Source organism: Vipera berus (assembly GCF_964194415.1).
Source record: "Vipera berus genome assembly, chromosome: 2".
Classification (NCBI taxonomy): domain Eukaryota; kingdom Metazoa; phylum Chordata; class Lepidosauria; order Squamata; family Viperidae; genus Vipera; species Vipera berus.
In genome coordinates, this window is record NC_138203.1 from 36,690,660 (window position 1) to 36,705,640 (window position 14,981).

The 14,981-nt window shown below is 38.4% G+C and overlaps 2 protein-coding genes across 2 annotated transcripts; one reads left to right on the forward strand and one right to left on the reverse strand.

Moving 5' to 3' along the window:
• Positions 1-3,590: 3,590 nt before the first annotated feature.
• On the reverse strand, positions 3,591-8,446 carry LOC308664107 (small ribosomal subunit protein uS12). The gene is made up of 4 exons (XM_081321110.1): positions 8,364-8,446; positions 5,467-5,626; positions 4,407-4,527; positions 3,591-3,785 (listed from the first exon to the last, which is right to left on the reverse strand). Exons 1-4 carry the CDS (start codon positions 8,365-8,367, stop codon positions 3,639-3,641), a joined length of 432 nt encoding a protein of 143 aa, XP_081177236.1. The 5' UTR covers positions 8,368-8,446; the 3' UTR covers positions 3,591-3,638.
• Positions 8,447-8,872: 426 nt separating this feature from the next.
• On the forward strand, positions 8,873-11,516 carry LOC308661041 (small ribosomal subunit protein uS12). The gene is made up of 4 exons (XM_081315746.1): positions 8,873-8,921; positions 9,832-9,991; positions 11,042-11,162; positions 11,318-11,516. Exons 1-4 carry the CDS (start codon positions 8,918-8,920, stop codon positions 11,462-11,464), a joined length of 432 nt encoding a protein of 143 aa, XP_081171872.1. The 5' UTR covers positions 8,873-8,917; the 3' UTR covers positions 11,465-11,516.
• The last annotated feature ends 3,465 nt before the right edge of the window (positions 11,517-14,981 follow it).

Here is a 14,981-nt window from a genome sequence, read left to right on the forward strand (position 1 = left end):
ATTAGATTCTGTCTATGTTTTGCCCTGATCATTATGGTATAACCTCTGGTGTGTTTGAACAAGTGCATGGCATTTTTGCCCATTTGGAAAAATAACAGTTCCAAGCTTAATCCAGTTGCTGTCCTTTTTCATCTTGTCTCCATGCAGTTCAGGCTGGACCAATTCTCAACCTGTTAATGGATATGTGTTCTCTGTGCCTGTTGCTCATGTAGTGATGGCTGTACTATTGTTTTGCCTTGCTGTTGCCTCCCAGTGCCTGAACAGTTACAGTACTTTCTTGAAATCTCCAAATTTTATTATCATCCTTGTTTCTTCCCTTGATCCTTCCTCCTTACACATCTCCAATCATGGCTGTCTTCTTTCAATTGCTGAACTTTCTCCTTGCCATGTTATTAAAGAAATTCCCATTGCAAATGCTGATATTAAATTTTATAGCAATGGGTTTTCTTACACTCCCTGATGGAAACATGTTTCTAGATATGTAGAATTCTCCTTTGAATGTGTTGAATCTGGTTCTACACCACCTCCTCCTCTCTGTTCAAGTTGATAACATACCTGCTGCAACTCAAGCTTTTCTTTCAGCTTTTGGTTTTAAGAACCAATGTTGTTGTTACATGACAATGACCAAATTTGGCAAAACCATGGGTCTCTCAGTTCTCTGGTTCAGCCAGCTGACTTTATTTCTACGGTACTTTACTTGATGTTCTGCTCTTTGCATTTGATTTCATTAAAATAAAGGATCATTCTTGTTAATTTGGTAATGAATTCTTGCAGTTAACGTGCTGCTTTTTCTTCTTCCGAAATTTCTGTACAGGATGCTCTTTTACTTCCTCAATTTCATTGTCTGCTCAGAAGCTAAACCTAACTTAAAGGACTAGATTAATGCAAGATGCTTTCTTAGCTCCCATGGAGCTCTTTACTTGGTTGGTTCCTCTTTTTTCCCCTCTTTGCCTGCTGAGCCCATTTTAGTGGACATATTGGCAAAAGTATTGGTAGGCAACCAGGATACCTATGAAAGCCACTTTGTGCAAATTTATTTCACACCAAGTAACCAAATGAACTTGTCTGCAGTTAAGTAGTGTTAAGCACCACTCTCCTATCTTCTGTTGTCAAAACTAATCAGTACTGTCTAGCCAGGTCACTGGGTCTTCATGAAGACCCACCAGCAAAAATTACCCCAACTTTGGTGAAAAAGAACCTTCCAAATTCCTTTTCCTATAACCTCAGCAACAAGTTGCCACCCTGGATTCCTGAATCCACCAGACCCATGGCAAGTTAACTTGCAAACACTTTTAAAAGCTTCTATTGCAAACATGACCAGAATAATCACTACCACTTATCAAACAGGCCAAGATATTCCGTGCTGAGTTATAAGAAAGTAGAAGTGGTAGAATACAGGGACAAATAAAGACCCCTTTCCATTATCTCTGAATGACAAGTCACATTTAAGGAAACCCAAGTAATAAATTATATGAATATCAGCATATTCTAGGATGGGGAAGCAGTCTGTATGTTAAGACTGTAAGAGCACAAAATGCATCTGTATGTGCAAACTATGTAGTTTTATATAAGCACAATCATAAACCATTAAGAAATGGACACATTATGCTATTTCTAAGTATTGTAACCATCCAAATATTATCTGCTTCTATGTGAAAATCCAGTGGTTATTATTGAATAAAATGTTCAACTCATTGGATATGGGTTCATTATTCCAGAAATGAATAGAAGGTATGAACTTACTTTGTGTAAACTACACTTTTCTATTTCTTATTTTTATTACATTTACTCATTTCTTCTACTCTGTGAGCTGACCCCAAAGAGGAATAGAGAAAACTTTTGTCTTTGTGCCATCTTATGGTTGTCTAGATTTTTGCAATCAAAAAAGATATTTCAACTATTTCTCCTGTTATATAAAACAGGACTTTTCAACCTTTTCACCCATTGTACCACTTTTAGGATATGGCAACATCCGAGTACCACCAGTTGCCTAGCAAGGTGTCAAAAACTTGATGACTAAAAAAAAAAGTGATTAAGTACAGGTAGTCCTCGACTTACAACAATTCGCTTAGTGACTGTTCGAAATTACAATGGCACTGAAAAAAGTGCCCCCCAAGCCACAGCCGAGCAAGACACCTGCCTGCCTGCCCAGCGGCGCTCTTCTTCCTGTCAGAGGTTTTCATTGTTGTGAGTAGGGGGTGGGGTGGGGGCGTTAGCTTTTTATTCCCCCCGTCTGCTGGGTGGTTGCAGCAGGTTTTGGTCATTTCACATGACCCTGGGACACTGTGACCGTCATAAATATGAATCAGTTGCCAAGCATCTGAATGTAAATCACAAGACCCTGGAGATACTGCAACATTCCAGCTGATTGGCGCTTCTTCTGGGCACAGAAGTGCCAGGATCAGCGGCGAGCTCCAGCTGGAGCATGGCGCTGATCCTGGTGCTTCCGCTGAGCTGACAGCCTCGAAGAAGCACTGATCCTGGCGCTTCCGCTGAGCTCTGACAGCCCTGCAGCTCCAGCCATCTCTCGCTCAGGCTTGTGCCACTGGTTCAGCCCATTCCCCTCCCCTGCTACTTTTCTAGGATGGGCGAGTACCACCTGCCAGGTGCCAATGTACCACAGGTGGCACTGGTTGAAAAGCCCTGATCTAAAACTGTTTTGGATTTTGTTCCTGGTGAAACAAAGGATATGAAAAACTGTTTCATTTGCTTCTCCCAAAATATAATAATAATAATAAATAATAATAATAATAATAATAATAATAATAATAATAATAATAATAATAATAATAATAGTTGGAAGGGACCTTGCTCAGGCAGGAAACCTTATACCATTTCAGGCAAATGGCTGTCCAGTCTCTTCTTAAAAACCTCCAGTGTTGGAGCATTCACCACCTCTGGAGGCAGGTTGTTCCACTGGTTAATTGTTCTGTCAGGAATGTAATTGATCTATGATTTGACAGAATTTCTGGACACAATATTTTCTTTAATTTCTGAAATAAAACATATTTTGCATTTCACATATACCTCTTCTGCCCCACCCTAAAGCAAATGGCTGCCTATAGCTTCATTGGTCCTTCATGTATCCCTGCATCCATGTATACCTTTATGCTAGAGCTTAAATATCTTCCTATCACCAAATGAAAGAAATAAAAACCAACCACCACAGTCCTAACAAATGTAACCCTGAGACTAATAAAAACGATCCAACTTAAGAAAACTAGAATAAAATGTATTTCAAGCATATCTCATCAACCCTAAAATGATTGTTACATTTCTATCTTATTTTTCCTTCAGGAACTAAAGGTATTCCAAGCTCCAATTCCCATGACAACTCTTTGATACAGGTTAATTGTAAAATCATGACTGGCAAAAAAATCTCCGGTGAGCTTCCACGATTGCGATGGATTTGAACTAGGCCTTCTAGGTTATGATCAATGACTAATATACCACTCTGGTATTGTATACAAATCCAGATCCAATATGAAATTTTCCAGACCAACCTAATTATTATAAATATTAAGCCTGACATTTATGTAAAAGGCATGATGTCCAAACTACAAAATTAATCATAATAAAAGTGATGGCCATTTCTTAAGAGCAAACGGTTATTTATTATCTTAACAGCGAAATAAAATTTATGATCTGGGTCTCTCCTTTTTGCCTTTGTACAAGGCTAACAAGGAAACGTTTGCCACTTTGACAACCTTGAAACGAACTCCAGGAATGTCACCAACAGCATGTCCTTTTCGACCAAAGCCAGCAACCAGAACCTCATCGTTCTCCTAAAATTCAATGAACAATGAACAAATAACAGTTAATGTCATTCAATCAAAATTTAATAAACATATACACAACAACTTTTGAGTCTTTGAAGGCTCACTTTGCCAAACGAAATCTATTACTTCTTTTTAAAAGCTGAGAAGCAACACAGAAAAAGAACAGTAAAAAAGAAAACCCTAATTTCCTGAAATGTCTTTTTTTTCTTGAGAAAAATCTGAATACTAGGAAACCAAGTTCATGGTCCAAATTCATCTCCCAATAATTGACCACAATACAAACTTCCTGGACAATGTTTTATTGCAAGGGTCCATCATTCCCCTTCATATACAGGCAGCTAATGTTTTTTCTTCTGCTTGATTTTATCTTTATATGTATATATGTAGGTTGTATTGTAGGTTTGTGTGTGTATAAGAAAAAAGGGAGATTAGTTGATCCTTGTACTTTTATAGGTAGGACATTTTTTAGGTAAGCGCCTCCCTGCAATTTTTGAGAATTTTCTGTGCAAATATTCTCCTGCAAAATGATCGCATCTGAAATATTTTATAAAAAAAACTCAGTCATAATTATTGCAAAAACACATTACTATTCCCTACTGTTTTATAGAGCAAAGATTAATTATTCACCTCAATGAAGTTCAAGCAACCGTCATTGGGAACAAAAGCTGTTATTTTCTTCCCATTCTTGATGAGCTGGACTCGGACACACTTTCTAATAGCAGAATTTGGCTGCTTAGCCTCCACACCACTAAAATGAAAATAATGAATGTATGTTTAATTTTTTTACCACAAGCTACACATATTCTTGGCTAGGATAGAAAAACATTTTATTTAATAAAGGCATATTCCCACCACTTTCCACTAAGGAAAACCATTTTAGACATGGGTCAGATTCAGCTTCTCTTCCATTAGTGGGAACATTTCTTAAAGAGTTCAGAACCAATCCAGCTAGCTTAAAGGGAGACGATCTTTGCAGCTTTCTTTTCTTTATATCTTCCAATGTTCCAGATAGTTCCTCAAATTTTTGGGTCAAATTTTTAAGGAAGGAAAACACACAGAAGTGCAGCAGAAACCGCTATATTTTCCATTCCCTCCATGAGGTTTTCTGACAGATCAAAAGTATTCCCTAACTGAATGAAGATTTTCTATCTTTGTAAAACTGAGCTTAGCTCAAGTCCTCATATTGATGGGCTGCCTACAAAAAAACAAAACAAAACTGAAATTCACTGAGCTAAAAAATAACCAAAATGCCAATAATGAAAACTCACGTCTCACTTATGACACAAACAGCAAATTGCAAATCAGCCATAACAAGTCCATGGAACAAGTAATGCCTAATGTAATTTAAGTATTCAGCAAAAACTAATATCAAATTTCACTTTACTCAGAAGATCAGAAATTAAAGAAAAATTTCCAGTATTTGATGCTATTCGTATTAACAAAATACATTAATACTTTCAAAAATATGCTTCCTAAAATACTGCTATGATTACAAAACTCAAAGAGCAAATATCCCCAACATTTTCCTAAATGCTAGTAACAGGAATGTATTAGAAATGTTACTCAGCCACCCAACTGCACTTAATCCATTTATCAGTTCTGCTAAACAGTACAATACACCTTAAAAGAAACAGGGTGAATCTCTTCAGTCAAAATTAAGATTCAATGAATTCCTAGTGAAACTCACACTTTTTCCAGAACAATTCCTTTGGCATGAGAAGCTCCCCCAAAAGGGTTGGCTTTCAAAGCAGTGCCCAGATGGGCCTTCTTATATTGCTTGTCATGCCACTTCTGTTCACGACGGTGACTGCGCAGCTTCCTGGCTGTGCGAAGTCCACGACACTTGCCTAGAAAATGGTGTGATAAAAGTTATTAGGAATTACAATTAAGTCTGTAAAACTGGCCCTTCATCAACTTCCCCTATTTAAGTAGGATTTCTAAGATTCATTTTTTTTAATCTACTCAAAATTGCACTAATATTTTACAGTATTTTCTGATACTACATCCAGGATGTTTTTTTGCACAAATTTAAGCAACTGATTATACTGAAAATGAGGTACTCTATGCTAAAGCCTTATAAACAAAATTTGGAAGATCCAAAAAGATCTTGACTAACTCGAACAATGGGGCCTACCAACAAAATGTGTTTCAATTTGGAGAAAAGCAAAGTCCTGCACTTAGGCAGGAAAAACCAAAAGCACAAATACAGATTGGGTGAGACCCAGCTTAAAAGCAGTAACTGCGAGAGGGACCTTGGAGTCCTAGTGGATGATCACTTGAATATGAGCCAGCAGTGTGCAGCAGCAACCAAAAAAGCTAATACAATCCTGGGTTGTATAAACAGAGGCATAGAATCAAGAACATGCAAAGTATTAGTATTAGTACTGCTTTATAAAACCCTAGTAAGACCACACCTGGAGTACAATTTTGGTCACCATACCACAAAAAATATGTTAAGAGTTTAGAAAAAATTCAGAGAAGAGCAATTAAGATGATCAAAGGCCTGGAGACTAAAACATATGAAGAACGGCTGCGGGACTTGGGTTTGGCTTGCTTAAAGAAAAGAAATAGGGGAGACATGATAGTAGTTTCAGTATTTGAGGGGCAGAAGGGTTCAGGTTGTTCACCAGAGCACCAGAGGGAAGGACAAGAAACAGTGGTTGGAAACTGATCAAGGAGAGAAGCAAACTGGATTTAAGAAGAAACTTCCTGACAGTGAGATCAATCAACCAGTGGAACAGCTTACCCCCAGAAATCATCACTGGAGATCTTTAAGAAAAGGCTAGACAATCACCTGTCTGAGATGGTGTAGGTTCTCCTACTTAAGCAGGGGGCTGGACTAGAAGACCTCCAAGGTCCCTTCCAGCTCTATTCTATTATTGTTCCAAAGTCTTGTGTTCCCCTCTTTGTGTGTGTGCATACAAATGCACATTATATATATTACGATTTCTAAAGTTCCAATCTGGTTTCCTTTTTCATAGCACATTCCCAGTTTATTTTAATTTTTCCCCTATTTATAATACACCTAGTAACAGGACCCAGATTGTTGGGGGCAATTAAGCTGACTTTGTAATAATGCCGTTTGGGGGGGGGTGTATGAAAGCCCTAATAAGCAGGCATATACATAGAATGAAGGCTACTGCTAAGCTTGTAAGCCGCCCTGAGTCTTCGGAGAAGGGCGGGATATAAATGGAATTAAAAAAAAATAAAAAAAAATGGGAATTAATATCATTACTCATTGCAGAATAAATGGGAACGTAAACATTAGAGAAATCTGAGTTTTGTAAGTAAATCTCATTATGTAAACCAAATATGATGTAAAAAAAATCATTCAGGCACGCTGGCTGGGGAATTCTGGGATATTGTTTTAAATTTTTTCAAATTTTTTCAATACCTAGCAAATAATTTTGATTTTGCAGACCCTAAGAAAGTCTTGGGCAGGGGTCTTCAAACTTGGGTCCTTTTATGACTTGTGGACTTCAACTCCCAGAATTCTTCTTCCAGGCATGCTGGCTGAGGAATTCTGGGAGTGGAAATCCACAAGTCATAAAAGGGCCAAGTTTGACTTGGTATAGACCAGGGATCTTCAAACTTGGCCCTTTTATGACTTGTGGACTTCAACTCCCAGAATTCCTCAGCCAGCATGCCTGGAAGTTTGAAGACCCCTGCCCAAGACTTTCTTAGGGTCTGCAAAATCAAAATTATTTGCTAGGTATTGAAAAAATTTGAAAAAATTTAAAACAATATCACTCTTCACATAATTACATATACATATACATACACATACATACATACATATATATATAATTTGTGTAAATTACTAACAAAGAATTAAAGGAGAACTGAGATGAGATGCATTTCAGTCAGACTAAAGAGTCAGAAATGCATCTCAGTTCTCCTTTAATTCTTTGTTAGTAATTTACACAAATATATGAACTGTCCGGTGTGACTATAGCCTGTTCGATGGCCTTCAAGATAGGCTGAAAACAGGAAATAAAGATTTGCCCCATGTTTAATATGGTAAATATATAAATCAAACAAAACCTTTTTTGGGATTCTCTATAGACTTTTATTCCCAAAATACTCAAGAGTGGTCATGCCGGCTGTAGTCTCATCAACTTTACCACAGATGGCAAACACTGGCTCTAAAATGTATTTTCCATGTCATGCTCTTCAAGCCTGTTCAGTTTGAACTCCCCTATCCCCTAACGAGCACATCTCTGGCAAAGCTTGTCGGGGAAGATGGGATTTGGATTTCAGTGCATCCTTAGAAACTCAAGGTTAGGAAATGTACTCTTCAGTTTCCGAATAGGCAAATCCTGCTGGCCGATTTTTTAAATATACCATCGCTGTTATCTCGTATCAGGGAGCTCTATGAATTAATAACACGAGGAGGGACTAATTTTAGGAACCCACAAGGGGGTCCCTCGTGGCGCTTAAAAAATGGAGTAACGATTGCGCTGAGCGGACGGCGGCGGGGCGTGTGTGCTTTTTTCCCGCCCGCCAAGATCCCTCAGCCACAATGCGGTCCTTTTCACCCCTCCGTTCAGCCATAATGAGAAGCCCAGACCCGGAGCACCTCACCCATCGTGTCGTCCGCGGATCCCGAGGAGGAAAAAGAAAGACCCAGAATGCATCGGCCTCGAGGACCCTCCCGCAACGCACACTTTTCGGGGGGAAAAGCTGTCTAACTGAAAGCCTGCTGCAAGGAGGATAGTTGCGGCGCGGTGCATTGTGCGGAATTTATTTGGCAGCCGCTCCTTTTCTGACAGAGTCTCATTTGCTCAAGCCTAGAAACGGTAGACCTCCAGTTAGGCTGGCTTTCTTTGCGAAGATAGAAATCCAGATACTGCGGGAATGCGTTTTTTTGTGTTTATATCTTTGAGGCGTTTCTAATTTATTACGATCACACGTGAGCGGCCTTGTAATTTTTTCTTCTTCCCGCTCAGCCTCCCGCGCCCACGCTGGCATTCGCCCTTTTTTCCCCCCCTCTTAACAGAAGTGTAAAATAGTGTAAAATCCGGCGAGTCAGGCGGAGGCCACCACATGTACGCGGGGTCTTTGCCACTGTTACGTAAATCCGCCGCAAAGGTTTGTGGGTCTTTTTTGTCGTCTTCGGTTCGAGACGCGGCAGCGCAATGGGTGAGGGGAACCTGGAGCTTTTGTGACGGGCGGTATAAGCGGTCCTTATAAGTCTGGGTGTCTGCATAGGGGGGCCGGCATATATAATTGCAACTGTATTGTCTGCCTCGATGCTGCTGTCTTCGGTCAGATTTTCTTTTTTTAAAGCGCCAATTAGTTTGCGGAAGTCTCCTTCGAGTCCAGTTCGATTTCCCTGCACGCGCCTTTTCAGTCTCCTGGCAGGGCTCGGAGGGAGCTTTCTGTGGCTTTGGGTCGCTTTTTAAAACTTAAAATTTAATTTGCAATCTTGTTTCCCCCCCCCCCCTCGAGGAATCCTATCTTGTTAAGTAGATCTGACTGCAAGTAGCTTCTTTGTCACCACAGTAAATATCACCCAAATACCAAGAGTAGTCGATGGAACCAAGAATAAAAACAGCATGAAAGTTTAACAACAACAACAACAAAAATCAGTAGTAAGGCCTATTGCAGGGGTAGGCAACCTCGGCTCTTTTATGACTCATGGACTTCAACTCCCAGAATTCCTGAGTCAGCTATGCTGCCTCAGGAATTCTGGGAGTTGAAGTCCATGAATCAAAAAAGCCAAGATTGCCTAAAGGTAAAGGTAAAGGTTCCCCCGCACATGTGTGCTAGTCGTTTCTGACTCTAGGGGCCGGTGCTCATCTCCGTTTCAAAGCCGAAGAGCCAGCGCTTGTCCGAGGACGTCTCCGTGGTCATGGGGCCGGCATGACTAGACGCCAAAGGCGTTACCTTCCCACCGGAGTGGTCCCTATTTTTCTACTTGCATTTTTACGTGCTTTCAAACTGCTAGGTTGGCAGAAGAAGGTTGCCTACCCCTGGCCTATTGTAATGAGGTCCTTTGGATGAAATCCAGGGAAAATAATTCTTCTCATCTCTAAACTTCCTTTTCTAGGCAAGTGTCGTGGACTTCGTACAGCCAGGAAGCTGCGCAGTCACCGTCGTGAACAGAAGTGGCATGACAAACAATATAAGAAGGCCCATCTGGGCACTGCTTTGAAAGCCAACCCTTTTGGGGGAGCTTCCCATGCTAAGGGAATTGTCCTGGAAAAAGTGTAAGTGAGATCTCACCATTATTAACTAGAGTGTGGAATTATTTATAATTGAGCTATTGCTGTTAGAGGTGCTTGGGTATTCCCGATTCTCCGTATGAAATGCAGCCTTAGAGAGAGAATTTGTATTGATGGTTGGAATGGGAATGTTCTTGTACCTACAACTTCAAAAAGTCCATAATAAAACTTACAATCTGGAATTCTACCGGTAAGAGGAAGATCTTCAAGGTTGTTGTCTTAGCACAGCTCTGAATGATTTCTCTGTTCCAATTATTAAAATTAGAAATTAGTGTTTGATACAGAATAATAAGCATTTTGGTCTCGGGAACCTTTATATTCTTAAGAATGATTGAGGACTCCCAACAAGCTTTGGTTTATATCAGTTATTTCTGCATTTCATGTATTAGAAATTAAAATGAAATGATTTAAAAATATTTGACTTTGTCAACCTCCTGAAAAGGTCTCGGAGACCTCTCAGGGCCCCCAGACCACACTTTGAGAACTACTAGTTTACCTATAACCAACCTTAATCCGTCTTTTGCATCTTTTTAAATGTTGTTTCTTTTGTTTTTGTTTTATGAAGCATATAACAGCCAGTTATTTGCCTAAGGATACTGTTCTATATGTTTCTATTTACTTATAAACAAGCCCATGGAACTCAGACTTCAGTTTGTCTTGTTAAGTTCCGTGGGTTTTATCTGTGTGCTTATCTGTATTATTACTTACATAATTGTCCAGTTTTTTCTTACAATAGGTAAAATTAATATTCCAGCATTATACACACTTACTTGGAGTAAGATCCATGGAAAATAAAGAGATACAGAGATGCCTGGATTTTGCTGTGTTCTTAACATAAACAGGACTAGCTGTAAATTGTGCCTTAGTTCTGATTGTCATTTGCACACGGGAAGACAACCCCAAATATCATTTGGTTTTATGATCTTAAGATTATGAATTCAGAATATGAAGATTGTATAATTAGATGCTAAGCATTATTATTGTATTTTAGAAATGTATTATAACAGTGTCTGTATTGTTCAATTCATGTTTCAGTGGTGTAGAGGCTAAACAGCCGAATTCTGCCATTAGGAAGTGTGTTCGAGTTCAGCTTATCAAGAATGGCAAGAAGATTACAGCTTTTGTTCCCAATGATGGCTGTTTGAATTTTATTGAGGTAAATGCATTGATGGCTATAATATGGCACCTGATTGAAGGTGGAAAATTATTAATTGAATGAAACTAAATCATTTTTTTCTTAGAACTAAAAATTGTAAAAGTATGATCATGCTTTTGTCATCAAACATTAATTGTTGTCTTGTTTTAAACTAGGAGAATGATGAAGTCCTGGTTGCTGGCTTTGGTCGGAAGGGTCATGCTGTTGGTGACATTCCTGGAGTTCGCTTCAAAGTTGTTAAAGTCGCCAATGTTTCTCTACTAGCCTTGTACAAAGGCAAGAAGGAGAGACCCAGATCATAATTCCTGTGATGCTGTGAATGGATCTAATAAACATTTTTGCTTTAATAAGGTTTCCCTGATGAGTCTTTCATAAAGTGACCCAGAATGTGTGTCTGTAAATTTTTTATGATGCTTTTGACTTTATTCTTACATAATATCCCAGAGTTGCTTTGCTTGTAAGAAAATCCTGCCGAGTTCAGGAGATTTTCATTACTTTGCATCAATGTGGGTACAGCTTCTATTCTAAATAGGGTCCATTTTGAATCAAGAAAATGAAATTTTTAAAAGTTTATTTAGTAATACTGATTGCTAAGAAAAGTATATTTTCTTTGATGTAGTAATGTAACAAGGGACATGCAAGGGTAAACAGAACAAACCATTTATTTAAGTAAATAAAATCGTGTCTATTTTAAACTTATCCATAGCAGTTTCCAGAGGCTTGTATACCCTGTTGGACATCTTTGCATGTGAGCAAAAAAAGTTTTTTTTAAAATATTAGACAAAAGACATAGTTGGAATTAATTAAAGTTAGAATTTAAAGGAAAATTGGTAGCCTTTGACCTCATAAGTGCCATTCTAACTTCAAAATGGTCATAACTGAAAGACTACCCATATAGCCTTGTCTCAATTTTTTTGTTACATTAGATTATTTTATCCCATGTCTATTGTATATTACAAGATGGCAAACGCATCTGATACTCCTTCCTCCTATTTCCCCCACCCAACTACCCTGTGAGGTTGTTGGGGTAAGACTGACTGGCCAAACCTGTAGCCAGGCTATTTTGTCATATCTATACTGTGGTTTCCTGTCTTGTAGATGGATTTTGTACAAGATGTTTTGGGATTCCTGTTTTCCCAAGGACATTCCACAGCTAGACTCAACACAATCAAAGGCTTTTCTATAACCAATAAGGCATATATTGACTTCCTTTTAGTATTCTTTGGCTTTCTCACCCACCTTGCATCAGCAAAAATGTAACTTGTTTCTTGGCCTTTTTTAAAAAGAGGTTGAATATCTTTTCTCATGTAGGGTACAGTCTGTGTTGGAGATCCTATGTATTATTTTGCTAGTATGTGGATATTGTATGATAGTGTCAGGCTCCAAAAACCAGGAAAGGCATGCAGAGTTACATCTAAGTAGTTTCCTTTATTTTTCCTCACTATAGACAGAAATCTTGTCAAACTAAAGTAACTATTTGCATAATTAAAGATGTACTCTGAGTACTAATAGGGAGGAGCTATCTTGACTCCCAACCAAACTATCTAAACTTAGCTGTTTCTTGGTTCTTTGGAATGCAGCCTGTCCCTCCTGGGAATCTGTAAGGTAAAAGGTAAAGGTTCCCCCGCACATGCGTGCTAGTCGTTTCCAACTCTAGGGGCCGGTGCTTATCTCCGTTTCAAAGCCGAAGAGCCAGCGCTTGTCCGAGGACGTCTCTGTGGTCATGTGGCCGGCATGAGTAGACGCCAAAGGTGCACAGAATGCTGTTACCTTCCCACCGTAGTGGTCCCTACTTTTCTACTTGCATTTTTACGTGCTTTCGAACTGCTAGGTTGGCAGAAGCTGGGACGAGTAACGAGTAAATATTTCACCACAACTTTCTTTCTTTCTTTCTTTCTTTCTTTCTTTCTTTCTTTCTTTCTTTCTTTCTTTCTTTCTTTCTTTCTTTCTTTCTTTCTTTCTTTCTTTCTTTCTTTCTTTCCATTGGCATTCTTTAGTATATCACTTTAAGCTGGAACCTCCTTATTTCTGTGTTCTTTTGGAAGACTTGTTTTTCCCAAGTCTTGTTTCCATCTTCAGTGTTATAATGTGATACTGTTTGTTTATTCTAGCAACTCTGAAATTCTTTGTCATGTTCCTTTACTTTTCTAAACTTTAGCTTCTCTTCCCTTTATGCAATTTCCATCATCTGTTCTGAAATCCAGTGTACTTGCTTTCTTGGTCTTTCACAGTCTGTTTTCACATTCATCTTCTATGCTCATGATAGTTTTCTCCTGGAAAATATTTGGGTTTTTACTTCCATTTTAACTTAATTTGGAATTTGCATAAGGCAGCAGTTCTCAATCTGCTTTCTACAGTATAATCCACATGACTTCCTTGGAATTTCAAGGAGGTTATTAAATATGACTGGATTAATGACTTAATGTCAAAAAAATGACATTTTGATAAGTATTTTTCTATTCAATTGGCAATAAAATGCACGTTTTCTAAATACAACATATTTGGGCAAAAGAGAAAGGAAAGGGGAAAGAAAGGAAGGAAGGAAAATGAATTTATAGTTTGGCCCCAATATTGCTAGTATTTCATATCTTACTTAAAGGGTAACTGCCTATCTCAACAGAGATTAAATTATTAAACCATAACCAATGGTTCTGAGGTGATACGAGCCTTCCAAAGCCTCCAAAATATTTTTAAAATATTAAAAAATCTTCAGTTGGATTTGACGTCTGATGGTATCAATTATTTTCCCAGTAGTCATTTAGAAGCATTCTAGAATTATCCAATCGTCATTGTGCCAAAATAATAATGAAGGCAGCCTTTTTATTATTTCAGTGTTGATGGGTGTTATGTGTTCTGTGAAAGCAATATAAATCACCAGAGGGACAATGACAGTATTATGAAATCATTAGACCTATGACAGTGAAAATTTAGATTTCATCATGTCTTATTGTCTTACAAAGGCAAAATGTTTCTTGAGTGCTTCATAATGCAGATAGGTGTAAAAACAACAAATGAAAGACAACATCTGGCACAGTCTTCCCAAATTTCTATGAACAAGGCAGGTTTATTCTCACAGGTCTGGAAACACAAAATTAATAATAGTTTTACTGTATTTTTTTAAAATTCTTTTTAAAAAAGTATTTTCTTTTTAAAAAAGAGTATTTTCTTTTTAAACTGGTTTGTCATCAGGTGCTAATATGCTCTCTTTTTCTCATCTAGGACTTTATTGTGAGACTTACAAATAATTGTTTTGTCAGGTTAAATTTGATTGGTCTCCATAACCATTCACACTGGCAAGCAGAAACTAACTCAGAAACAAATACCATTTTTCAAATGGTATTTTCTGAATCACATCCAAATATATTGATTAATAAGGTAAATTGTTAGATGGCCATATATGAGAAAGAGGGAGGGAGGGAGAGAGAGACTTCTTGATTTTATCATCTTGGCAAGCTCAGATATATTTCATTTTGCTCATAGGCGATGTGCATGGACAGATTATAATGGAAGGGCAGAGAAAGCTTTTGTTTGCTAGACATGGATGCAGATGGATCTTGGAAAGTGAAAGTGAAGCTATTCAAGTCCCAGCTATTCAAGTCCAGGGGTCCCCAACCTTGGCAACTTTAAGACCTGTGGACTTCAACTCCCAGAATTCACCAGCCAGCCATGCAGGTCTTAAAGTTGCCAAGGTTGGGGACCCCTGCGCTAGTCCATGAACAGAATATAAAAATAGCCTGTGCATTGCCCCTTTCCGAAATACCTTGCTATTCAGTTGTTTTGTGTAGGAGATATCCCAATTGTTTGCATTCGTTTTAAAAA

Coding starts and splice junctions, on each gene's coding strand:
- LOC308661041 (XM_081315746.1), top strand. Junction 9,992..11,041: donor GGAATTGTCCTGGAAAAAGT/GTAAGTGAGATC, acceptor TTCATGTTTCAG/TGGTGTAGAGGCTAAACAGC. Junction 11,163..11,317: donor GCTGTTTGAATTTTATTGAG/GTAAATGCATTG, acceptor GTTTTAAACTAG/GAGAATGATGAAGTCCTGGT.
- LOC308664107 (XM_081321110.1), bottom strand. Junction 4,528..5,466: donor GGAATTGTTCTGGAAAAAGT/GTGAGTTTCACT, acceptor TTTTCATTTTAG/TGGTGTGGAGGCTAAGCAGC. Junction 3,786..4,406: donor GTTGCTTGAACTTCATTGAG/GTGAATAATTAA, acceptor ATTGAATTTTAG/GAGAACGATGAGGTTCTGGT.